Here is a 27,617-nt window from a genome sequence, read left to right on the forward strand (position 1 = left end):
AGCATGCCTTTGGTAACAAAAATGTTACTGTAAATCAAATATCTATAATCTATAAATACAATATATAAATCATTCAGAGTCTCACTTCCTCCACACAAATTTTTATATTGATGTTACAGAAGCTTCGTCCAGATGGCAACACAACGCACAACACAAACCCTGGACCTGAGCTCTCTCTCTCTCTCCAGCTGACACGATAGCCGCCAGTGGAATTTGGACCAGGGTTTATATTAGGGGGTTTATATTATATTTATATTATATCCTACATCGGCTAGCAACGTCTTAAGTTCTTACCCCAGTAAGAGATTAAATGAAAACAGGAAGTCAAGGTGTGACACAGGTTGTCCCGGTCCTTTTTCTCCACGGCCTGCCGTCGCTGGCCCATCTTGACCCTGTAGCCATTCTGAAAGAGCTCCCCGCAAGACTTCTTACGTCTCCACGTGTTCTGAAACGTCTCAGAGCGCGTGCCCCTTTCGGGCCCTCTGTACACTAACATCTTAGTCGGAATCATGATGTCTGTCTTCCAAGACTGACAAATACCTTTGGCTAAATGACGGGCAAGTCGGCAAAAGCTTCTCGAAATCGAAAAAGTAAGATGCCCAGCTGTTGCTTCTTGTCAGTCGGTGTCCAAACAGCTCAGTTCAAGGCTTCACAACATCCCCTGGAACCACGTTTTCCAATTCCTTACAACAGCTTACCCTATCTAACCACTGCTTCTTTCCCCTTCCTTTATCACACAGCAAATCAAGGGCTCTCAGTGTCCATATTGGACAGCAGAGAAAAGACGAGCAAGTGGGCTCAACATGTCTGTGTCCAGCAGGAAGAGATTTAGGTGTGTTGGGATCAGATTTACCACAGACACTCATACTGTAGCATCCTCGTTGTGATCATCATTGGTGTACGGCAAGCTTAAAGCAAGCCCCTCTTCTGATCCATCAGAATATTACACTATAAGCTCCTTTAGGATTCGGCCAACCCAGAGAAAGACAGAGGGCAGACAGACGGTGAGGCAAGTATGTCCTATTACTACCAGACAATGTACAGTACATCTCATCAGACTGCAGATAGTCTATAGGATGGCCACATTCTGTCATAGACAGTCATTTTAGGGTAAAATGTATTTTAACTCCTCAAAACTGTCACCAGAAAGAAAGTGTATCACCACGTGATGTGGAGAGCCGAGTCCAGCTCTGGGCATACAGTGGCATTTTTCCTATTTTGTTGCCTTACAACCTGGAATTAAAGTGGATTTTGGGGGGGGGTTGTATCATTTCATTTACACAACATGCCTACCACTTTGAAGATGCAAAATATTTTTGTTGTGAAACAAACAAGAAACAAGACAAGACAAAAAAAACAGAAAACTTGAGCGGGCAAAATTATTCACCCCCCCCCACAAAGTCAATACTTTGTAGAGACACCATCTGCAAAAATTACAACTGCAACTCTCTTGGGGTATGTCTCTATAAGCTTGCCACATCTAGCCACTGGGATTTCTGCCCATTCTTCAAGGCAAAACTGCTCCAGCTCCTTCAAGTTGGATGGGTTCCACTGGTGCACAGCAATATTTAAGTCATACCACAGATTCTCAATTGGATTGAGGTCTGGGCTTTGACTAGGCCATTCCAAGACATTTAAATGTTTCCCCTTAAACCACCCGAGTGTTGCTTTAGCAGTATGCTTAGGGTCATTGTCCTGCTGGAAGGTGAACCTCTGTCCCAGTCTCAAAGCTCTGGAAAACTGAAACAGGTTTCCCTCAAGAATTTCCCTGTATTTAGCATCACTCATCATTCCTTCAATTCTGACCAGTTTCCCAATCCCTGCCGATGAAAAACTACCCACAGCATGATGCTGCCACCACCACGCTTCACTGTGGGTATGGTGATGAGAGGTGTTGGGTTTGCGCCAGACATAGCATTTTCCTTGATGGCCAAAAAGCTACATTTTAGTCTCATCTGACCAGAGTACCTTCTTCCATATGTTTGGGGAGACTCCCACATGCCATTTGGCGAACACCAAACGTGTTTGCCTATTTTTTTCTTTAAGCAAGGTCTTTTTTTCTGGGCACTCTTCTGTAAAGCCCAGCTCTGTGGAGTGTGTGGCTTATTGTGGTCCTATGGACAGATACTCCAATCTCCTCTGTGGAGCTTTGCAGCTCCTTCAGGGTTATCTTTGGTCTCTTTGTTGTCTCTGATTAATGCACTCCTTTCCTGGTCCATGAGTTCTGGTGGGCGGTCCTCTCTTGGCAGGTTGTTGTGGTGTCATATTTTTTTAATTATTTAATAACGGATTTAAATGGTGCTCCATGGGATGTTCAAAGTTTCAGAAATATTTTTTAGAACCCAACCCTGATCTGTACTTCTCCACAACTTTATCCCGGACCTGTTTGGAGAGCTCCTTGGTCTTCATGGTGCCGCTTGCTTAGTGGTGTTGCAGACTTTGGGGTTTTTCAGAACAGGTGTATATATACTGAGATCATCTGACACTTAGATTGCACACAGGTGGACTATATTGAACTAATTATGTGACTTCTGAAGGTAATTGGTTGCACCAGATCTTATTTAGGGGTTTCATTGCAAAGGGGGTGAATACATATGCACGCACCACTTTTCCATTTATTTATTTTTGAAACAAGTTATTTTTTTCATTTCACTTCACCAATTTGGACTATTTTGTGTATGTCCATTACATGAAATCCAAATAAAAATCCATTTAAATTACAGGTTATAATGCAATAAAATAGGAAAAACACCAAGGGGGATAAATACTTTTAAAAGGCACAGTATCTGAGAAGCTTTAGGAATCATTAATACATTTTTCTCTGGTTTTAGTGAAAGAACAATGATCCTGAATTAAAAAGAACAATGATCCTGAACTAATCACAGCTGCTGTACAAAAACTGACTGCTACCTACTGTACATTCAAGCTACATTTTTTACATTCCACATAGCACCTCAAATCAGGAAAGGGCAGCAATGCTACTGTACAACAGATGGAAAAGCATTACATTCTATTGATGGAAAGCTTACATAATAGTTTATCTATTCATTCAGTATATCAATTGAGGTACACTTGCTATTGAAAATGTGTGCAATGAAAGTCAATTCAAAACATTCAGATGTTCAGTGAAATCCCAATGTCCAAAATCAACACAAAAGATAAAACCTTTCCAGCGAGATTACAGAATAACATTTTCAAAAAACATCTCTTATTTTCTTTCAATATCCATAAGTGCGATCACGCTAGTATCAGTGGACAGCTTAACACTAAAAGCCTCTTTCTGTGTTTATTTGTACAGCTCGTGAGTAAAAAGCTGGAGCATTTGGAGCGGGAATTAGCTGCTATCTTATCTTTTTGGGCAATGTTCTGCTGCTCCCTGGCACTCGTCCCCGAAAAGCTCTCACAAATGACTTACTAAAGCAGCAATGGAGGTTTGAATTTGAATGACAAACTGGTTTTATTTTCCATCCAAAGGTATCAAAAACCAAAACAGTTATACTTCCAACTAAGACTTAGTCAACATGGAAACTCCACTTGCATGGTAGCTAGGCAACATCACTCAACAGAATTACTTGGTACGTTGCCAGAGTTAGCTACATTAGTAACTTGGAGGGTAGCCTATAAGCAGTTGGCTACTGTAGTAACACTTAGGGTAGCCTATAAGCAGTTAACTACAGTAGTAACTTGGAGGGTAGCCTATAAGCAGTTAACTACAGTAGTAACTTGGAGGGTAGCCTATAAGCAGTTGGCTACAGTAGTAACACTTAGGGTAGCTTATAAGCAGTTCGCTACAGTAGTAACACTTAGGGTAGCTTATAAGCAGTTAGCTACAGTAGTAACTTGGAGGGTAGCCTATAAGCAGTTGGCTACAGTAGTAACACTTAGGGTAGCCTATAAGCAGTTAACTACAGTAGTAACTTGGAGGGTAGCCTATAAGCAGTTAACTACAGTAGTAACTTGGAGGGTAGCCTATAAGCAGTTGGCTACAGTAGTAACACTTAGGGTAGCTTATAAGCAGTTCGCTACAGTAGTAACACTTAGGGTAGCCTATAAGCAGTTAGCTACAGTAGTAACTTGGAGGGTAGCCTATAAGCAGTTGGCTACAGTAGTAACACTTAGGGTAGCTTATAAGCAGTTCGCTACAGTAGTAACACTTAGGGTAGCTTATAAGCAGTTAGCTACAGTAGTAACTTGGCATCTGTGCATGTTTACTTCCAACTAACATAACAGTCCTGAGTGCTTTCTTGATCTTTAGTGTTTGAGTGCGTATTTGTGGATGTGTGTGTCTGTTTGTATCTATGTCAGAATGTTCAGACAGAAGATTTGGGAAAAGGCTCTTTAGTTAATGAGAGATTGAGCCTGACTAGGGATATGAGAGCGTATTCATTCAGTGAGGGCAGTAGTGCTAAGCTCTATCCACAGAAGTTACAGCGTGACCTGGGTTCAAATACTATTCAAAATAATATCTAATACTTTACTTGGGCTTGATTGAGTTTGCCTGGCTTAATGAACCAATAGAATAGTCCCAAAACTGCAAACCCCGCTCTTAATTCAGATATAGCAGTGTCATAGCATTGCCAGGTCATCACCATCAATCTCCATCTATTTTTAAAAGCAACTGAGTGCTAAAGCATGTCTTAGTTGGATGCATATTAAGGCCCAGCAGATGGCAGTCTTTTCTTTGGATAATGGACAGCCTGTAGGGTTATCTTACCCTATGGGCCTGGTCAAAGGAAGTGCGCTAACTAGGGAATATGGTATCATTTTGGATACAGAGCTTTATCTGCCTATGGCCCCTGAGGAGTATCCTACGAATTAGGTTTGAGGACTTAGCGAGGTAACTTTGTGAAACTCTGAGATCAACTCGGGATAACGAGTCATACGAATGTGGCTCACCTTTTAGTCAGGTACATTTCTATGCAACGAATCATTAAGAACTAACTTGCTCTGGGGTAGGCGAAGTCAGGGCTAACTCCATTAATCATGAATATAAACTCGGCAAAAAAGGAAATGTCCTCTCACTGTCAACTGTGTTTATTTTCAGTAAACTTAACATGTAAATGTAAATAAATATTTGTATGAACTTAACAAGATTCAACAACTGAGACATAAACTGAACAAGTTCCACAGACATGTGACTTACAGAAATTGAATAATGTGTCCCTGAACAAATGGGGGGTAAAAAGTAACAATCAGTATCTGGTGTGGCCACCAGCTGCATTAAGTATTGCAGTGCATCTCCTCCTCGTGGACTGCACCAGATTTGCCAGTTCTTGCTGTGAGACTCTCCACCAAGGCACCTGATATTTCCAGGACATTTCTGGGGGGAATGGCCCTAGCCCTCACGCTCCGATCCAACAGGTCCCAGACGTGCTCAATGTGATTGAGATCCGGGCTCTTCACTGGCCATGGCAGAACACTGACATTCCTGTCTTGCAGGAAATCACGCACAGAACGAGCAGTACGGCTGGTGGCATTGTCATGCTGGAGGGTCATGTCAGGATGAGTCTGCAGGAAGGGTACCACACGATGTCTTCCCTGTAACGCACGGTGTTGAGATTGCCTGTAATGACAACAAGCTCAGTCCAATGATGCTGTGACACACCTCCCCAGACTATGACGGACCCTCCACCTCCAAATCGATCCCGCTCCAGAGTACAGCCCTGTGTAACGCGCATTCCTTCGACGATAAACGTGAATCTGACAATCACCCCTGGTGAGACAAAACCGAGACTCGTCAGTGAAGAGCACTTTTTGCTAGTCCTGTCTGGTTCAGTGACTGTGGGTTTGTGCCCATAGGCGACATTGTTGCCAGTGATGTCTGGTGAGGACCTGCCTTACAACAGGCCAGTGTGAACAGTCTGAGCACTGATGGAGGGATTTTGTGCGTTCCTGGTGTAACTTGGGCAGTTGTTGCCATCCTGTACCTGTCCTGCAGGTGTGATGTCGGATGTACCGATCCTGTGCAGGTGTTGTTACATGAGGTCTGCCACTGACTTTTGGGGAAAAAAGGTGCTGATGCATTGATAAGCACACTAAAGACGACATTAATGATAAGTAATCAAATAAGGATGGCACTTCTAAAAGTATATTTCACACCATATCCTGCTGAATTTGCAAGATAACTTTTCTTTCATTTCATGACAATGTGGCACTGACTTTCCATGGATTGATGTTTCAGCATTGTTTCAATGAAGAGTTCAGCGTTTGACTAGCCTCGTGCGACTTGCACACGCTGTTACAAGCCTGCTAGAGTTAGCATCAGGCAGAGGAACAATATCCACCATCATAGTACTGATTAAAGGTCCCGAACAGTAATTCTGATTCCCATGTAAAAGTGACTTTTGAGTGACTAAAACATCACCCATAAAAAAAAATAGGGATTATTTTTTTGAAAAAGTACTTTTTCTCTAATGTCAAACTACCAGGAAGTCTGTAAAGACAGACTGAGTGGGCGGGGATCTAGTAGGCTGAGTGGGCGGGGAGCTAGTAGGCTGAGTGGGCGGGGATCTAGTAGGCTGAGTGGGCGAGGATCTAGTAGGCTGAGTGGGCGGGGATCTAGTAGGCTGAGTGGGCGGGGAGCTAGTAGGCTGAGTGGGCGGGGATCTAGTAGGCTGAGTGGGCGGGGATCTAGTAGGCTGAGTGGGCGGTGAGCTAATACATACATTTTCCATTTGGTATGTCTCTTGATGTAATGACATGAAGACAGAGTCTGAGTTGAGTAACCCTTCCCCGCTTTTGTTCCATGCTGGCTGAAGACCTAGCTAGGCAGTAACTAGCTAACACCAGACACAGATGATGTTACCATTGTTGTATTAAAATGTGGCTTTTTGTGATGACACAAACATCTCTTAATAATCCAACCTCGATCCCGCCTCCTGAATCCAAGTGTTTGACATGGGGGAGGGGACCAGTAAATTTAGGATTAAAATGTATCAATTTAGAAGCAACAGTCATTTTTCATACTTTGGTAGTCCTACTTTGATCTATTTCCACCCAAATATCATCACATTTCATGAGAATTTTTTATTTTATTTAACCTTTATTTACCTAGGAAAGTCAGTTAAGAACAAATTGTTATTTACAATGACGGCCAACAAACATGATTTTGACGGTTCGGGACCTTTAAGCCTGAGCTGGAAGATGAACTTACCTGAAGCTGGTTAGCTTTAGAAAACCCTAAGTAGATATATTGTATCTTGCTTCATAGGATACCCCTCTGGTCAAAAGTAGAGCACTATATAGGCTGCCATTTGGGACACAGACAGAGCTAAAGCTACAGTCAGATGCTGATCAGGACTGAGAGGAGGGGGGCGCTTTCCTGAGCTCTTATTGACAGCTAATTGACAACTGATTGACAGCTGATTAAGATAAATCCCTAACCAACACCTGCATGTGATGAAGCAGAAAATCACCTTTATCTGTAATCTCCTATAGACCTCTCGCTCTCTCCTGGAGATTAGCCACAGTCTTCTGAATCCCACATGGAACCCTATTCCCTATATAGTGCACTACTTTTGACCACGGCCCATGGGGAATAGGTTGTCATTTGGGACGCGGACTCAGGCACTCATTCATTTAGTAGATTGATTTCTATTTTAAAACAGTGAATCAGGCAGGCGCCACTCAACAAAAGCCTATTAACTTTAATATCCCACTCATCATGTACTTTCAATCATAGACCAATTTCAATCACTTCAATCATCATTCCAGGTACTGTGGCAAGAAAAACAAAAAAGCTTGTTCAATGACATGAAAGGTATTGAAATTACTTGTTGTATTCCATCATGGCAACTTAATACAAGACTGACAGCAGTGCAATATCACAACACTGTGACAGGAACCAGAAACCAACACTGGTAAGTAAACAAACGATTGATGTCAATGAACAACCAATACCACTATTACAGTCAGCCCCAGCAACTACTCCCAGCATCTGCGGATGTTGAAAAGAGGGTAGGGTCCAACATAAGCTAACCAAAGTAAAACCAGACCAAAAAGGAATCCATCAGGATCAACTAGAAAACAATGATTTAAATCAACAATCCATCTTAAACCACTGTAATACAACTATAATCCACTGGGGGGCGTTGCTGACCTGATCACCATTGAGGTTGAAATAGAAAACACCACTCCCACATTTGGCCAACCTGTAGGCTGTTTTGGAGGTCTGAGCAATCCAACCAGGACCAAGACTACTACATTAGTACTGGCCCATATAATAGACCTTTAGAGGTGTAAATGTAAACAGGTATTCTGTACTTACCAAGCCAGCTCCTGTTGAGATAAACAGACACGAACACTGGGGGAACAGTGAAGAAGTCCACCACTGAGTTCACCTCCAGCCAGAACCACAGCTTGTCATTGGCTGCAATAAACTGAAAGGTAAAATAAACAAATTAACTACAGTACCAGTCATTCCAGGGTTTTTCTTTATTTTTACTGTATTGTGGAATAATAGTGAAGACATCAAAATTCTGAAGTAACACTGATGGAATCATGTAGTAACCAAAAGTGTTAAATAAATCAAAATATATTTGGGATTCTTCAAAGTAGCCACTCTTTGTCTATTTGCACACTCTAGGCATTCTCTCAACCAGCTTCATGAGGTAGTCACCTGGAATGAATTTCAATTAACAGGTGTGCATTGTTAAAAGTTAATTTGTGGAATGTATTTTCTTCTTAATGTGTTTGACATAATCAGTTGTATTGTGACAAGATAGGGGTGGTAAACAGAAGAAACCCTATTTGGTAAAAGACCAAGTCCATATTATGGCAAGAAGAACTCAAAACAAGCAAAGAGAAATGACAGTCCATCATTACTTTAAGACATGAAGGCCAGTCAATCTGTAAAATGTCAAGAACCGTCGAGTGCTATGATGAAACTGTCTTTCATGAGGCCTGCCACAGGAAAGGAAGACCCAAAGTTTCCTCTGCTGCAGAGGATGGGTTCATTAGAGTTACCAGCCTCAGAAGATGCAGCCCAAATAAATGCTTCACAGAGTTCAAGTAACAGACACATCTCAACATCAACTGTTCAGAGAAGACTTGCGTGAATTAGGCCTTCATGGTTGAATTGCTGCAAAGAAACCACTACTAAAGGACACCAATAAGAGGAAGATATGTGCTTGGTCCAAGAAACACGAGCAATGGACAACAAGTGCTCAGCATATGTGGGAACTCCTTCAATAACCCACCAGCAGAATTGGGGTTAATTCCACAAATTCAATTCTAACTAAATTTGAATTCAGATATAATTAAATTAAGCTTATTTCCAATGTTAGGTACATTCTAAGAATTCCATCCCCAATCCAATATTATCCCCAACAATTACTCAAATTCAATTCCCTCAGGCTTTCAGGCTAGTCCTGTCACTGCTCAGACAGCCTAGCTATACTAGAAATACAGAAATACATATACGTTTTAAGTTATTTAAAACTAATCCTGGAGTAAATGTTTTATACTAAGTGCATTAATTCCATTAACTGGGAAATGTACAAATATTGAATTCCAATTGAATTCCAATTCCAATTCAATTCCAATTGAATCCCAATCCAAACAGTTTAATTCCAATTCAATTCCAATTCCATAACTTGGAGATAATTGAAACTCGAGTCGAATTCTCCGTAAATATTCCACTTCCTGCGTGAATTGATTCAACTCTGCCAACCATCCCCCTTTTATTTATTTATTTATTCATTTTATTTCACCTTTATTTAACCAGGTAGGCAAGTTGAGAACAAGTTCTCATTTACAATTGCGACCTGGCCAAGATAAAGCAAAGCAGTTCGACACATACAACAACACAGAGTTACACATGGAGTAAAACAAACATACAGTCAATAATAAAGTATAAACAAGTCTATATACAATGTGAGCAAATGAGGTGAGAAGGGAGGTAAAGGCAAAAAAAGGCCTTGGTGGCAAGGTAAATACAATATAGCAAGTAAAACACTGGAATGGTAGTTTTGCAATGGAAGAATGTGCAAAGTAGAAATAAAAATAATGGGGTGCAAAGGAGCAAAATAAATAAATAAATTAAATACAGTTGGGAAAGAGGTAGTTGATAGGGCTAAATTATATGTGGGCTATGTACAGGTGCAGTAATCTGTGAGCTGCTCTGACAGTTGGTGCTTAAAGCTAGTGAGGGAGATAAGTGTTTCCAGTTTCAGAGATTTTTGTAGTTCGTTCCAGTCATTGGCAGCAGAGAACTGGAAAGAGAGACGGCCAAAGAAATAATTGGTTTTGGGGGTGACTAGAGAGATATACCTGCTGGAGCGTGTGCTACAGGTGGGAGATGCTATGGTGACCAGCGAGCTGAGATAAGGGGGGACTTTACCTAGCAGGGTCTTGTAGATGACATGGAGCCAGTGGGTTTGGCGACGAGTATGAAGCGAGGGCCAGCCAACGAGAGCGTACAGGTCGCAATGGTGGGTAGTATATGGGGCTTTGGTGACAAAACGGATTGCACTGTGATAGACTGCATCCAGTTTGTTGAGTAGGGTATTGGAGGCTATTTTGTAAATTACATCGCCAAAGTCGAGGATTGGTAGGATGGTCAGTTTTACAAGGGTATGTTTGGCAGCATGAGTGAAGGATGCTTTGTTGCGAAATAGGAAGCCAATTCTAGATTTAACTTTGGATTGGAGATGTTTGATATGGGTCTGGAAGGAGAGTTTACAGTCTAACCAGACACCTAAGTATTTGTAGTTGTCCACGTATTCTAAGTCAGAGCCGTCCAGAGTAGTGATGTTGGACAGGCGGGTAGGTGCAGGTAGTGATCGGTTGAAGAGCATGCATTTAGTTTTACTTGTATTTAAGAGCAGTTGGAGGCCACGGAAGGAGAGTTGTATGGCATTGAAGCTTGCCTGGAGGGTTGTTAACACAGTGTCCAAAGAAGGGCCGGAAGTATACAGAATGGTGTCGTCTGCGTAGAGGTGGATCAGAGACTCACCAGCAGCAAGAGCGACCTCATTGATGTATACAGAGAAGAGAGTCGGTCCAAGAATTGAACCCTGTGGCACCCCCATAGAGACTGCCAGAGGTCCGGACAACAGACCCTCAGATTTGACACACTGAACTCTATCAGAGAAGTAGTTGGTGAACCAGGCGAGGCAATCATTTGAGAAACCAAGGCTGTTGAGTCTGCCGATGAGGATGTGGTGATTGACAGAGTCGAAAGCCTTGGCCAGATCAATGAATACGGCTGCACAGTAATGTTTCTTATCGATGGCGGTTAAGATATCGTTTAGGACCTTGAGCGTGGCTGAGGTGCACCCATGACCAGCTCTGAAACCAGATTGCATAGCAGAGAAGGTATGGTGAGATTCAAAATGGTCGGTAATCTGTTTGTTGACTTGGCTTTCGAAGACCTTAGAAAGGCATGGTAGGATAGATATAGGTCTGTAGCAGTTTGGGTCAAGAGTGTCCCCCCCTTTGAAGAGGGGGATGACCGCAGCTGCTTTCCAATCTTTGGGAATCTCAGACGACACGAAAGAGAGGTTGAACAGGCTAGTAATAGGGGTGGCAACAATTTCGGCAGATAATTTTAGAAAGAAAGGGTCCAGATTGTCTAGCCCGGCTGATTTGTAGGGGTCCAGATTTTGCAGCTCTTTCAGAACATCAGCTGAATGGATTTGGGAGAAGGAGAAATGGGGAAGGCTTGGGCGAGTTGCTGTTGGGGGTGCAGTGCTGTTGACAGGGGTAGGAGTAGCCAGGTGGAAAGCATGGCCAGCAGTAGAAAAATGCTTATTGAAATTTTCAATTATGGTGGATTTATCAGTGGTGACAGTGTTTCCTATCTTCAGTGCAGTGGGCAGCTGGGAGGAGGTGTTCTTATTCTCCATGGACTTTACAGTGTCCCAGAACTTTTTTGAGTTAGTGTTGCAAGAAGCAAATTTCTGCTTGAAAAAGCTAGCCTTGGCTTTTCTAACTGCCTGTGTATAATGGTTTCTAGCTTCCCTGAACAGCTGCATATCACGGGGGCTGTTCGATGCTAATGCAGAACGCCATAGGACGTTTTTGTGTTGATTAAGGGCAGTCAGGTCTGGGGAGAACCAAGGGCTATATCTGTTCCTGGTTCTAAATTTCTTGAATGGGGCATGTTTATTTAAGATGGTTAGGAAAGCATTTTTAAAAAATATCCAGGCATCCTCTACTGACGGGATGAGGTCAATATCCTTCCAGGATACCCCGGCCAGGTCGATTAGAAAGGCCTGCTCGCTGAAGTGTTTCAGGGAGCGTTTTACAGTGATGAGAGGAGGTCGTTTGACCGCTGACCCATTACGGATGCAGGCAATGAGGCAGTGATCGCTGAGATCTTGGTTGAAGACAGCAGAGGTGTATTTAGAGGGGAAGTTGGTTAGGATGATATCTATGAGGGTGCCCGTGTTTAAGGCTTTGGGGAGGTACCTGGTAGGTTCATTGATAATTTGTGTGAGATTGAGGGCATCAAGTTTAGATTGTAGGATGGCTGGGGTGTTAAGCATGTTCCAGTTTAGGTCGCCTAGCAGCACGAGCTCTGAAGATAGATGGGGGGCAATCAGTTCACATATGGTGTCCAGAGCACAGCTGGGGGCAGAGGGTGGTCTATAGCAGGCGGCAACGGTGAGAGACTTGTTTTTAGAAAGGTGGATTTTTAAAAGTAGAAGTTCAAATTGTTTGGGTACAGACCTGGATAGTAGGACAGAACTCTGCAGGCTATCTTTGCAGTAGATTGCAACACCGCCCCCTTTGGCAGTTCTATCTTGTCTGAAAATGTTGTAGTTTGGAATTAAAATGTCTGAATTTTTGGTGGTCTTCCTAAGCCAGGATTCAGACACAGCTAGAACATCCGGGTTGGCAGAGTGTGCTAAAGCAGTGAATAGAACAAACTTAGGGAGGAGGCTTCTAATGTTAACATGCATGAAACCAAGGCTATTACGGTTACAGAAGTCGTCAAAAGAGAGCGCCTGGGGAATAGGAGTGGAGCTAGGCACTGCAGGGCCTGGATTCACCTCTACATCGCCAGAGGAACATAGGAGGAGTAGAATAAGGGTGCGACTAAAAGCAATAAGAATTGGTCGTCTAGAACGTCTGGAACAGAGAGTAAAAGGAGGTTTCTGGGGGCGATAAAATAGCATCAAGGTATAATGTACAGACAAAGGTAAGGTAGGATGTGAATACAGTGGAGGTAAACCTAGGTATTGAGTGATGAAGAGAGAGATATTGTCTCTAGAAACATCATTGAAACCAGGAGATGTCATTGCATGTGTGGGTGGTGGAACTAATAGGTTGGATAAGGTATAGTGAGCAGGACTAGAGGCTCTACAGTGAAATAAGCCAATAAACACTAACCAGAACAGCAATGGACAAGACATATTGACATTAAGGAGAGGCATGCTTAGTCGAGTGATCAAAAGGGTCCAGTGAGTGGAGAGGTTGGTTTAGGGTCACGGCGATTTAGACAGCTAGCCAAGCCAACCGGTAGCAAGCTAGCATAGGATGGAGGTATGTTGTTAGCCACCTCTTGCGTTCGGTCAGTAGATTAGTGGGGTTCCGTGTGGTAGAGGGGATTAATCCAAATCACACAACAACAACAAAAATAAGAACAATAGATATAGTTATAGAGGCCCGAGAAGAAAACATAATAATTCAAATAAATAAATTGTCCGATTGTCTATTCAGATAGCAGCCGGAAAGACAGCTAACGGTTAGCGGGCCGCAGATGGGCGTTCCGGTAACGTCGCGACAGAGGAGCCAGCCGGATCTCCTTCAGGTAGATAACGTCGGCAGTCCGGTTGTGAAGGCCCGGTGGGGCTCCGCGTAGGCAGTGAAACGGGTCCGGATAGGTGACTGCAGCCCAGGAGTGAATGATGGAACTCAGGCGTGATTGACGGAGCTGGCTAGCACCGGAACAATCGATGTTTGCTCCGGAATCGACGAAAGCCGACTGTCACACGGATAGCAGCTAGCTAGCTGTGAGATCCGGGTATGAATGTCCAGAGAGCAGTTGAAATCCAGGGACATGGAGAGAAAAATTGGTCCGGTATGTTCCGTTCCGAGCCGCGCTGCGCCGTACAAAACTGGCGATAGATTTTCGATAGATTTTCGAGCTAAAGGACAGCCGATGACCACAAACCGTGGTTAGCTTCTGATTAGCTTCTGGGCTAGCTCCTGGCTAGCTTCTGGCTAGTTTCTGGCCAGCCTCCTGGAGTTTCTGGCTAGCTTCCTGAAGGATTGCAGATCTGAGGTAAATAATACTTTTTTATAAATATAAATTGGTGAGGCTGGTTGCAGGAGAGTGTTTAGAAGATGAGTTGATGGAAAATAAAAATAAAATGTATGTGAAAAAAGTTGTAAATATATATATACAGGACACGACAAGACGAGGACAAAAGACGTCTGAACTGCTATGCGATCTTGGATAATAAAGGGTGTGAAAAGAAAAAGGCTGTGATCCTGGCTCAGTTGATATGCCGGTAAGTGAAATCAAACATCTGATCGAGCTGTAATGTGACCGAATGCTGCAGACAACGCATTCACGGGTCCCCACGGAGGAGTTTTGGTTCCTGACTCAAACGGAATAACCTGCCGTCTCATTCTGAGCATTAAAACTCACGGTACCTTTCGCCAGCTCACATCTGTGTGAAGCTGGATTCAGTGCTCTCATCTGCAACATTTTAATGTTGATATATGACTGTTGTTTGTTCAGGGTACAAAAAGGCATAAAAGTTATGAAAGAACGACAGATGAATGCTTCCACAGTTTTAATGAGTGCGATGTTTCAACTTGAATGACTTTGTTATCGGTCTTTGTTCCATGACATGATTGAAACTTCAACTTGTTGTGTACAAGTCTTATGTAGCCTTGTACTTTCTTTACTTACCCGTAGACCAAAGTACAAGAGGAAGAAGACGTTGAAAGCCATGTCAATCTGTAGCGTGAAGTCTTTGTAGAAGTTCTGACAGGACTCGATGGGGCTGTCAAAAACACACAGAAAACTAAAATGTTAGAAATGTCTCACTTATTGAAGATGTATTCTTCTTCCCTGATTTAAAAAAAAGGTGAAAAAATGAAGAGGAATGAAAGAACTTGAAGGTGCAAAAGTTTGTATTTTCCAATGGATGATAACATGCATATATAGTAAATTCCAGAAAATCACATTGTAGGATTTTTAATGAATTTATTTGCAAATTATGGTGGAAAATAAGTATTTGGTCAATATCGGCTTTTTTGGTCCTCCAATAATCGGTATCGGGGTTGAAAAATCATAACCGGTGGACCTCTAATTTGTTGTGCTGTGTTTAGGCAAGTATGCATACTGTTTTTTTCATTCCTCAAGAGCAACTGGCATGAGCTTCTTCACAATGAGCCTTTTCTGGACTTTATCAACGCCTATGTCAAGCAACATGGACGCAGTGAGCAGTGTTGCAGCGAGATTATCGCAAGCAAATTTGCTGATACGCAAAGCAACTCAAACATTGAAATTGAATGCAACATCCATTGTCTGACAAGATCAATATAGCGAACATGTTGGCTATATATTTTAGTTGGCTAGCCCAAATGGAATTGTCAACACTGTTTACTAAGCTAGCTAGCTAGCTAATCTTGGATGCAGTTGAAACTTCACAGGGTGAGGTCTGGGTACATAACATACAGTATATCACAAGAGTACACCCCTCACATTTTTGTAAATATTTGAGTATTATTTTCATGTGACAACACTGAAGAAATGACACTTTGCTACAATGTAAAGTAGAGAGTGTACAGCTTGTTTAACAGTGTACATTTGCCATCCCCTCAAAATAACTCACACAGCCATTAATGTCTAAACCGCTGGCAACAAAAGTGAGTACACCCCTAAGTGAAAATGTCCAAATTGGGCCCAAAGTGTCAATATTCTGTGTGGCCACCATCATTTTCCAGCACTGCCTTAACCTGTTATGGCTGCATCCCTTTGTTCTCAATTTCTGCCTGAAGACATACCCTAATCTAACTGCCTGTAGCTCAGCCCCAGGGGCAAGGATATGCATATTCTTGGTATCATTTGAATGGAAACATTCTGAAGTTTGTGGAAATGTTAATTGAATGTAGGAGAATATAACACAGTAGATCTGGTGGAAGAAAAGAGAAAGAAAGAGCATACGTTTTCTGTTTTTTATTGTTGTAGTATCATGTTTCACATGTACTAGAATAGATACAGTCAGATAGGATGCTGGAGATAATTTTGATGGATAAAACAAGAGGGCAACTGTAGGTGTGCAAAGTTTCAGAATGATAACTTCAGGAATGGGTGAGCTACATGACATTTAGCATGAACTCACCCAGGTGCCCCACACAAGTTGCCCAAATGTACCCAAGTGGCCGAATTGGTGAAATTACCTATAACTATATACCGTAGTGCAAATAACTATATACAACATATCAAAAAGCAATTCTAACACACACACACACACACACACACACACATTTGATTTTTTGTGAAAATAAATATTTAATTAAAAAAAAACAGTACACCCTTTGGAAGTCCTCGTCACAATATTTTGCTGCCTGTGCCATGTCCCATAGCAGGCTCTTTCTAATGTAAAGCAGAGGCAAACTGAACAAGTGGTGCAGTTCATGCGACACAAAACACAACGACGCCTCCATGCTGTGCCCTTTTGGCCCTGAGGCACAGTCATGCCTGCAGTAATGAACTGTTGCATATGAACACCACTGGGGGCAGAGGTAGAGCGGGCAGCTTGGTATCGGGGAGCTCCCAGTCGGAGTCGCTATCACTGTGAAAGAAAACATTCAAAAAATATGTATTGTATGAGCCTTTTATCATCACATAAAATAAACAGATATGTATTGTATAGAGCAGAGGGAACAGTCACTAAGGTGAAGTGCTGTTCCATTCAACTCCGGCCATTGTTGTGGGCCTGCACTCGCCCCCAGCACCCAATGGCTATTTCATATGGAAATGAAGAGGAGTAGCAGGCGCAGTGGCCATGTGTGTGTTTGCTGTTCTACTCCAATCCATTTGAATAAAAAAATTGAAAATATAATCTGACATGGAAAATATAATCTGACATGGAAAATATATATATATCTGAAATGGAATATATATATATACACACACACACACACACCCAAACAAACCAACACACACAAAACACACATTTCATTGCAAAAAATAATAATTATATATGTTTTTGCAAAAATATATATATTTATATTTCATAAAACAGCATTAGCACTTACCCGTCCAGAAGTACATCCTGTCCTTGCAGAAACTCAGTTCCTGTTTGAATCATAACACTCAAAGATTCCTCAAACAAAAAATCTGTCTCACTTTCACTTTTTCACTTTCACTTTAGACTTTGACTTAGCTTTTTCAGATTTATTCACCATGATATCTTCAATGAAATCGTTGAAAATACAACTTTCCGAAATACAGCTGCGCGTAACAAGCCTCACAGCAACTCCTCTGATCGTCAAGGTGAGAATGGAGTTCGTTACGCATGCGATATCAAACAAGGAATGGTGCTCCATCCCAAAACCATTACATACTGGCGTTTACCTCAGCTCATTGGCTATCTACCCAGCTAGATTTCAAGAAGATCAGTGGTCATTGGGCAGAAATACAGTCTATCAACGAAGCTTCGCTAAAATGATTGGTGCACCAGGTAGTCATTGCTCGTTGTCTTCAAATCAGTTCACTTCGGTCAATTCTCCCCGCAAAAAAAACAATGATGTTTTGCTGTGTTGCAAACATCCAGAGGAATGCACTGAAACCAACCATGACTAGATAAACAATGTTTTACCGTGTGTAATTTACGTTGAAAAAATTGTAAAAAAATTGATAGAGATGGAATTCACGGCACAAACAGGTTACAAAATGTTTCGATTTAAGCTATAAAAATTGATTTTATCAAAGAGAAATAAGAGCAAGATAATAGAATGTAAGTCATAATTTTACCTTCAGATGTGAATGTGTAAAAACTCCTGGCGGAAAATGTTTCTGTTGTTGATTGCTCTTCTCAAACAAAAGCATGGTATTTGTTCTCTGTAATAGCTATTTTAAATTGGAAAACGTAGTTTGATTACCAAGATTCTAATCTTTTGAAGGGTGTAAGACACTTGCATTTTCAAGAATGTTTAATGTTATGACGTTGTATTTTTAGTTTTAGAAATGTCCCCTGATGTTGATCCCTGTACAGGGATCGCAGCCATAACAGGTTTAACCCTCTTGGACATGGAGTTCACCAGAGCTTCACAGGTTGCCACTGGAGTCCTCTTCCACTCCTCCATGACGACATCACAGAGCTGGTGGATGTTAGAGACCTTGCATTCCTCCACCTTCCGTTTGAGGATGCCCCACAGATGCTCAATAGGGTTTAGGTCTGGAGACATGCTTGGCCAGTCCATCACCTTTACCCTCAGCTTCTTTAGCAAGGCAGTGGTCGTCTTGGAGGTCTGTTTGGGGTCGATATCATGTTGGAATACTGCCCTGCGGCCCAGTCTCCGAAGGGAGGGGATCATGCTCTGCTTCAGTATGTCACAGTACATTTTGGCATTCATTGTTCCCTTAATGAACTGTAGCTCCCCAGTGCCGGCAGCACTCATGCAGCCCCAGACCATGACACTCCCACCACCATGCTTGACTGTAGGCAAGACACACTTGTCTTTGTACTCCTCACCTGGTTGCCGCCACACACGCTTGACACCATCTGAACCAAATAAGTTTATCTTGGTCTCATCAGACCACGGGACATGGTTCCAGTAATCCATGTCCTTAGTCTGCTTGTCTTCAGCAAACTGTTTGCGGGCTATCTTGTGCATCATCTTTAGAAGAGGCTTCCTTCTGGGACAACAGCTATGCAGACCAATTTGATGCAGTGCACGGTATGGTCTGAGCACTGACAGGCTGACCCCCCATCCCTTCAACTTCTGCACTAATGCTGGCAGCACTCATACGTCTATTTCCCAAAGACAACCTCTGGATATGACGCTGAACACGTGCACTCAACTTCTTTGGTCGACCATGGCGAGGCCTGTTCTGAGTTGAAAATGTCCAAATTTGGCCCAATAAGCCATTTTCCCTCCCCGGTGATGCAAATTAATTACTTAAAAATCATACAATGTGATTTTCTGGATTTTTGTTTTAGATTCCGTCTCTCACAGTTGAAGTGTACATATGATAACAATTACAGACCTCTACATGCTTTGTAAGTAGGAAAACCTGCAAAATCGGCAGTGTATCAAATACTTGTTCTTCCCACTGTATACAGTACCAGGGATGAGCAACTAAAGTACTCAGGACCTGATTAGTGTCACAGCCCAGCTAACACACATGACCCCAATAATCAACTAATCATGATCTTCAGTTTAGAATGGAATTAGTTTAATCAGCTGGGTTTGCTAGGGATGGGGAAAAGTGTGGCACCACTCTGGCCCTCGGGGACTGGAGTTACCCATCCCTGGTATGTACTTTTTAAGGTTAATAGATAAAGCAAGTTAAGTTTTTAATTTCGCCTGTTGCATAATCTTTTCATTATGGTAGGGTTGTTTACAAAGAGCGCACGGACAAGGAGCAAATGGAACCTGTCCTGAGTTGACGATCCACTGTTGTGCAGCTCAAGAGAGGTGATTAAGTTACACTTGAAATTCACTACTGTTTTCCAGCTAAACATCTTAACTATAAGGTTAACTATCTGTGTGCCCTATAAATTCCCTCTATAAATTCCCTCTAGCTCAGGCCTACAGCTATGCATTTGGTTTGCTAACTTGCAAGCTCAAGCTTCTTGTAATATAGCCCAGAATTTCAAGTGTAACTTCATCACCTCTTGGTTGCTGCAGATGTACAAATATTTTTTTATCATTGAACCCTCTCTCTGGCTAGGACATATAGACAAACTCTGTGTGACTTTTACTGCTGAGGTCGGCTACCATCCCCCGCCTGAGCCTGACCTCATTGTCCAGTGTTAGGGACAAGGTTGCCAGGGAATTCAGTCAGCTGACCTAGTCAGCCAATCACAGGCCCTATCAGGTGGGTTAACAGACTCCTTAGTTGGACACGGCGTAGAAAGACGACAGGTCAGAAGAACTCTGCACGACCTCAACACAAGGCACCACTGGACCCTTCCAACATGGACAAGATTCCATCTTGGACTTCCTAACTGTGTGTTAGTGCGTGAATTACCATAAACCACTTTCATCGATTCTCTTCCTATTTGCTGTGAATTAAATGAATGACTGGTTTATCTTTTTGACAGGGAAGGAATCGGATTTCACTGGTCCTCAACTCACAGCTCAGACATGTAATTCAGGATAAGTGGAGTTAGCCCTGAGTTAGCCTGCCCTGGAGCAGGTTAGATCTTAAATTAGGGATAGGGTCTAGTTTAAAACTTCTTAAGGCTGGGGGGCACTATTTTCACATCTGGATGAAAAGTGTGCCCAAGGTACACTGCCTGCTACTCAGGCCCAGAAGCTAGAATATGCATATAATTGGAAGATTTGGATAGAAACCTTAGAGTGGTTTCTAAAACTGTTAAAATTGCCTGTGAGTATAACAGAACTTATTTGGCAGGTGAAACTCCGAGGACCAAACATCCAGAAAAAAAAATGTAGGTCACTTTTTTCAATGGTTTTTCTATGTGGATCTAGATTTCTAAGCCACTTGCTTGCAGTTCCTATCGCTTCCACTAGATGTCAACAGTCTTTAGAAATTGGTTGATGTTTTTCCTTTGAGAAATGAAGAAGTAGGGCTGTTCAGAACGAGGATTGAGTCTAGTGTACTGTTGTGGTTGGGGCGCGCGACCTGAAAGCTCGCTCCACTTTGTTGTCGCCCGGTATTGAACACAGTTTATCCCGTCTTAAATTTGATAGATTATTTAGGTTTAAAAATACCTAAAGTTGGATTAGGAAAGTTGTTTGAAATGTTTGGATCAAGTTTACAGGTAACTATATTTAGATACTTTGTAGTCATGTTGCGTGTCATGTTGCGTAGTCATGTTGCGTGAGTGGGAACCTGTGTTTTTCTGGATCAAACGCCACATTTTGGAGATATAACGACAGAATTTATCGAACAAAAGGACCATTTGTGATGTTTAATGGACATATTGGAGTGCCAACAGAAGAAAATCTTCAAAAGTAAGGCATGAATTATATCGTTAATTCTGACTTTTGTGTCGTGCCTGGTGGGTTGAAATGTGATTTTCATGTGTTTGTTTGATGGGGTGCTGTCCTCAGATAATAGCATGGTTTGCTTTCGCCGTAAAGTCTTTTTGAAATCTGACACAGAGGCTGGATTAACAAGCAGTTCATCTTTAAACCGATGTATAACACTTGTATGATTCATTAATTCATATTATGAGTATCTCTATTTTTGAATTTTGCGCACTGCTATTTCACTGGGTGCTGTCAAATCAATGCCGTTAACGGATTGACTGATGTGCCCAAAGTAAACTGCCTGTTACCAGGCCCAGAAGCCAGGATATGCATGGAATTAGTAGCATTGGATAGAAAACACTTTGAAGTTTCTAAAACTGTTAACATAATGTCTGAGACTATAACAGAATTGAAAGAAATCCGGTGAAAATCCAACCGGAAATAAAAATAAATTGTGGTCCCAGGCCCTTATTATGGAAACCTATTGTTTCTATGTAAATCCATCTCCCAGATTACAATTCCTATAGCTTCCACTAGATGTCAACAGTCTTTATTCAAGGTTTCAGGCTTCTTTTTTGAAAAACGAACAAGTATTTGGCGTTTTGGTTAGGAGACCACCTGAACAATATCAGTCATTCGGCGCGCGAGGGAGAGGGCGCACGCTTACAAAATTTCCTTTCCTATTGAACATACTACTTTCCGTATGAAATATTAGAGTTTATTTACATTTTAGAGTACCTGACGATTAGACAAATGTTTGGACGAAGTTTAGCGGTAGCTTTTTGGACTCCTTTGTCAGCATGTTGAAAGAGTGGATTACTCAAATTGATGGCGCCAACTAAACAGACTTTCTGGGATATAAAGAAGTATTTTATATAACAAAACAACCATTCATGTTGTAGCTGGGACCCTTGGGATTGCAAACAGAGGAAGATCTTCAAAAGTAAGTGATTTATTTCATCGCTATTTGTGATTTTTATGAAGCATTTGCTGGTTAAAAAATATGTTGTGGTGCGCCGTCCTCAGACAGTCGCATGGTATGCTTTCGCTGTAAAGCCTTTTTGATATTGGACAACGCAGTTAGATTAACAAGAATTTAAGCTTTTAAATGATATGACACGTGTATGTTCATGAATGTTTAATATTCCGATAATTTATTTGAATTGCGCGCCCTCCAATTTCACCAGATGTTGTTAGCTGGTGTCCGGCTAGCGGGATGTCTATCCCTTAAGGATTCATTGACATAGAAATGTACGTGTCTAAAAGGTGAGCCACTTTCATGTCACCGGTTATTCAGAGTTGAATTCCTCTATATCACATCGTACTATACTACTCTGGAGTGATAAGAGCAATGAAGGCTCTTCAGAGGAGGACCATCCTCCGCAGTGATTTACAGTGCCTTGCAAAAGTATTCGGCCCCCTTGAACTTTGCGACCTTTTGCCACATTTCAGGCTTCAAACATAAAGATATAAAACTGTATTTTTTTTGTGAAGAATCAACAAGAAGTGGGACACAATCATGAAGTGGATATTTCAAACTTTTTTAACAAATCAAAAACTGAAAAATTGGGCATGCAAAAGTATTCAGCCCCTTTACTTTCAGTGCAGCAAACTCTCTCCAGAAGTTCAGTAAGGATCTCTGAATGATCCAATGTTGACCTAAATGACTAATGATGATAAATACAATCCACCTGTGTGTAATCAAGTCTCCGTATAAATGCACCTGCACTGTGATAGTCTCAGAGGTCCGTTAAAAGCACAAAGAGCATCATGAAGAACAAGGAACACACCAGGCAGGTCCGAGATACTGTTGTGAAGAAGTTTAAAGCCGGATTTGGATACAAAAAGATTTCCCAAGCTTTAAACATCCCAAGGAGCACTGTGCAAGCGATAATATTGAAATGGAAGGAGTATCAGACCACTGCAAATCTACCAAGACCTGGCCGTCCCTCTAAACTTTCAGCTCATACAAGGAGAAGACTGATCAGAGATGCAGCCAAGGGGCCCATGATCACTCTGGATGAACTGCAGAGATCTACAGCTGAGGTGGGAGACTCTGTCCATAGGACAACAATCAGTCGTATATTGCACAAATCTGGCCTTTATGGAAGAGTGGCAAGAAGAAAGCCATTTCTTAAAGATATCCATAAAAAGTGTTGGTTAAAGTTTGCCACAAGCCACCTGGGAGACACACCAAACATGTGGAAGAAGGTGCTCTGGTCAGATGAAACCAAAATTGAACTTTTTGGCAACAATGCAAGACGTTATGTTTGGCGTAAAAGCAACACAGCTCATCACCCTGAACATACCATCCCCACTGTCAAACATGGTGGTGGCAGCATCATGGTTTGGGCCTGCTTTTCTTCAGCAGGGACAGGGAAGATGGTTAAAATTGATGGGAAGATGGATGGAGCCAAATACAGGACCATTCTGGAAGAAAGAGTCTGCAAAAGACCTGAGACTGGGACGGAGATTTGTCTTCCAACAAGACAATGATCCAAAACATAAAGCAAAATCTACAATGGAATGGTTCAAAAATAAACATATCCAGGTGTTAGAATGGCCAAGTCAAAGTCCAGACCTGAATCCAATCGAGAATCTGTGGAAAGAACTGAAAACTGCTGTTCACAAATGCTCTCCATCCAACCTCACTGAGCTTGAGCTGTTTTGCAAGGAGGAATGGGAAAAAAATTCAGTCTCTCGATGTGCAAAACTGATAGAGACATACCCCAAGCGACTTACAGCTGTAATCGCAGCAAAAGGTGGCGCTACAAAGTATTAACTTAAGGGGGCTGAATAATTTTGCACGCCCAATTTTTCAGTTTTTGATTTGTTCAAAAAGTTTGAAATATCCAATAAATGTCGTTCCACTTCATGATTGTGTCCCACTTGTTGATTCTTCACAAAAAAATACAGTTTTATATCTTATGTTAGAAGCCTGAAATGTGGCAAAAGGTCGCAAAGTTCAAGGGGGCCAAATACTTTCGCAAGGCACTGTACATGTTTTACATTAAAAAAGTTATCCTTTTCCGATAAAACAATACTAAATATAATCACGTCTCCAAATAATTGATTAAAACATACTATTTTGTATGAAGGTTTACAGTACCCTCAACAGCACTCTGTAGGGTGCATCATGGTGTAGCCGGAGGACAGCTAGCTTCCGTCCTCTTCTGGGTACATTGACTTCAATACAAAACCGCGGAGGCTCATGGTTCTTACCCCCTTCCATAGACTTACACAGTAATTATGACGTCGTTCAAGCTCTCAGAGCTCTTGCAGCATGAACTGACATGTTGTCCACCCAGTCAAAGGATCAGATAATGAATCTAGTACTGAAAGCAAAAGATACAGCTAGCTAGCACTGCAGTGCATAAAATGTGGTGAGTAGTTGACTCAAAGACAGAGAAAGACAATAGTTGAACAGTTTTTGAGCAAGAGAGAGACATTTTTTTCAGTTTAATTTACTTAGCTAGCCAGTTTAGCCTACTCAAACACCCTGCTCAAACAGAGGGATGCTATGTTAGCTAGCTGGCTATGACTATCCAACACAACACTAGAACTCAAGATAAGCTTTTGGTTTTACAAATCTATTGCCATCGGGGCCTGCCGGTGTAAGTGCTAAACTGCTTACTGAGTGTACACTGTAACGTTACAGCATGATTGTAGCAGGTTTACTAACGCATTAGTTCTATTAGCTATGTTGGCTATAATGTTACTTTAGCTAATATGGTGACAATGCTGTAGGCTGTGTGTATCAGTTATGATATAGTTTGGCTTGGAAAGTTTTTTTCACCTGGTCACATACAGCTGATGTTTTGTGCATTGATGTCCACAAGGGACGAAGGGAAAAGATGGGAGGAGAGCGCATAGATGCGAGAAAGAATACAAGGTGGCTGTCATGAAAGTGAACTCTGTTTACGTGTGATCAGGGGTGTATTCATTCCTCTGATTCTGTTGAAAAAGTTCCTTAAACGCAACAAAACGGGGATGAACATACCTGAATTTGCAAAATAGAAACTCTTGTTTGCAACTGTTGGACTAATGATCGACCTGTGTGCACCTACGTTGTAAACTTTAATTCATAGGCTAGGTTGTAGCAACCTAGCAGAGGGAAATTTTAAGTATCATGTTGTAGCCTAAACTTATTGCTGTTACATTGAACTAGGTGAATGGAATATGAATGACAGTCATCCAACATGCTGTAATCAAAATAGGGCAATGCTCATGAAAAAATAATTGCCCTCTGACTGCTACTGCATAAGAGTGTCTGCTAAATTACCATAATGTAAAAGTAAACGTACAAATTAACACTTCAAAGCATGCTGGGTATTATTCTAATAAGTTTGCCCCTGAAATTATTGTCCTTATTGCAAGTGTTCATTTGTATATTTACATTTTGGTCATTTAGCAGACACTTATCCAGAGTGACTTAGTGCAATCAAGGTAGGAAAACAAGCATATATCACAGTCATAGGACTGTGACATGTTTTTTGTTACCATTACTGAGAATGTTTTTCTAGTGAAGGCGTGTACTTGCAAATGTATTTGTATTTTGAAATGACAAAATACCTCAATATACCTGTCTCTTATGTAAATACAATACTTTCCAAAAGTATTTTGTATTTTAGTATGATACAATGGTCTCTAGAGTATGTGATAGCAAATCTATAGGAAGAGAGAGTCTGCAGATTCTTTCAAACAACAATTTTTCTATAAAAGCAGAGACCCAACTATGTTTGTTATGCTTTCAAGTCTGAACCATTCACCAACAATGGTTCAGAGTTTAATTAAGGCTTAACAAACATAGTCGGGTCTCTGCTTTTATAGAAAAATACATAATTTCTGTATACGTGGCAGTCAGAAGATAGTGTGTTAAAGGCAATTAGTTGTCTGTTCAGATTTAAGATAGCACAAGGTTGACAACCTGAGGGCTCAACCGTCTAACTGCATTCACAACAGCAAATACTGTAATGTGCTCATTTCTGCAAGTTTCCATATGTGACTTTTTGTAGATAGTAAACCTACGGGATATCACATGCTGCAGTCGCACCCAAACGGACCGTAGCTATATTAGCTATAAGTCCCACAAAGACAAGTTTTACGCTTATGACTAAGTCCCACAAAGACAAGATGAATTATGTAATTTTCCACGACAAGTATCTTGTATTTGTAATAAGGTACATAGAAATTTATATTTTGCCCATCTCTGCCTGCAAGACTAGGGTGTACATTTACACACCCTAAGCCTTTAGAGATTGACAACTCACTCAAGGATGATTGAGGCTGAGGATGTCCTAAAATGTACAATGTACATTGTGTAAAAATAATGCTTCAGTAGGCCTACAAGGCTAATTACAGGAAGGGCCCATATCTGTTACAACCAGCTGTCACTTAACAGACGACACGCCGCTGTGAGTCAAAGTGTGACTTAAGGCAAGCTGAGAGCCTTGTTGTTGACATTGGGTAAGCTAATGATATTGGGTCAGCTAATGACATTGGGTCAGCTAATGACATTGGTTCAGCTAATGCTTCAGGTGATGGACAGAGGGATAATACAGTATACAAAATTCTTAAATTAATGTATATACAACATTTTATTGAAATATAATTATCATAACCTTTAGAAAAACTGACAAGGGAAGTACCACAACACGGTTCATTTTGCAAGTCAAAAGATTAAAGGTCAGGTCAAAGGTCATATGTTCTTCATCAGGTGAAAAGGTATTTCAGGTCGTAACCTGGATGACAGGGTGGGAGTACACATGGTATTGCATAGGACATAACTCTACCTGCGTTCGTTTAGATCATGAAATCGGACAATCACTCACAAAAAACAACAGACAGCGCTAACCATAGTACTCTAGTGTAGTGGTTCTCAACCTGGGGTACTAGTACCTCTGTACTGGCTTATCCACATGGGCTACTTGGGAAAACTCATAAGAACATACAGTAGGCTTAATGATCACTTGCACATGAGGGGGTGCATTGTGAAGGGGTACTTCGGGCAGATTGTGCTATTTTGTATCCAACTTCATATAGCCAGCCAGAAGAAAGGCCCACAGACACCCACACTGTTTTTAATGTCTAGTCAAATATATCAAACAGTGATGACAGCCACACGTTCACTGCTCTCAGAATAACTCTCTCAGACTGAATGCACAAAGGGATTGGAAAGTATAAATGCGTTGTAAAAAGTTATATTTTGTGTAATGAAACAATATTCCAATGCCTGAATTAGCCTAGCTGGGCACAATCTCTTGAGACCAGAAGGCTAATGACTTCTCTCTATAAAGTCCGTAGATCATGATGCTTGCAACACCAGGGTTGTGGGTTCAATTCCGATAGTGGACCAGTACGAAAAATGTATGCACTCACTACTGTAATTCGTACTGGACAAGTGTGTCTACTATTTGACAAAACAATGTCAACGTAAGTTTGGCCACACCTCCCCCTTGTTCTCTGGGCAATAAAAACAAGCTTTT

The 27,617-nt window shown here is 41.6% G+C and overlaps 1 protein-coding gene across 9 annotated transcripts in view; it reads right to left on the bottom strand.

The window, feature by feature from the left end:
• Nucleotides 1–27,617, bottom strand: part of LOC100301649 (calcium-activated potassium channel subunit alpha-1) — a 208,472-nt gene that overhangs the window by 87,020 nt on the left and 93,835 nt on the right. For all 9 annotated transcript variants that reach the window (XM_021581131.2, XM_021581123.2, XM_021581121.2 and 6 more), the window contains exons 4-5: nt 14,867–14,960; nt 8,267–8,378 (exon numbers count right to left, since the gene is read on the bottom strand). In XM_021581131.2, coding sequence (XP_021436806.1) covers nt 8,267–8,378; nt 14,867–14,960 — 206 coding nt within the window. The remainder of the gene's footprint in view (nt 1–8,266; nt 8,379–14,866; nt 14,961–27,617) is intronic.

Source organism: Oncorhynchus mykiss, chromosome 23 (assembly GCF_013265735.2).
Source record: "Oncorhynchus mykiss isolate Arlee chromosome 23, USDA_OmykA_1.1, whole genome shotgun sequence".
NCBI classification, from domain to species: Eukaryota; Metazoa; Chordata; class Actinopteri; order Salmoniformes; family Salmonidae; genus Oncorhynchus; species Oncorhynchus mykiss.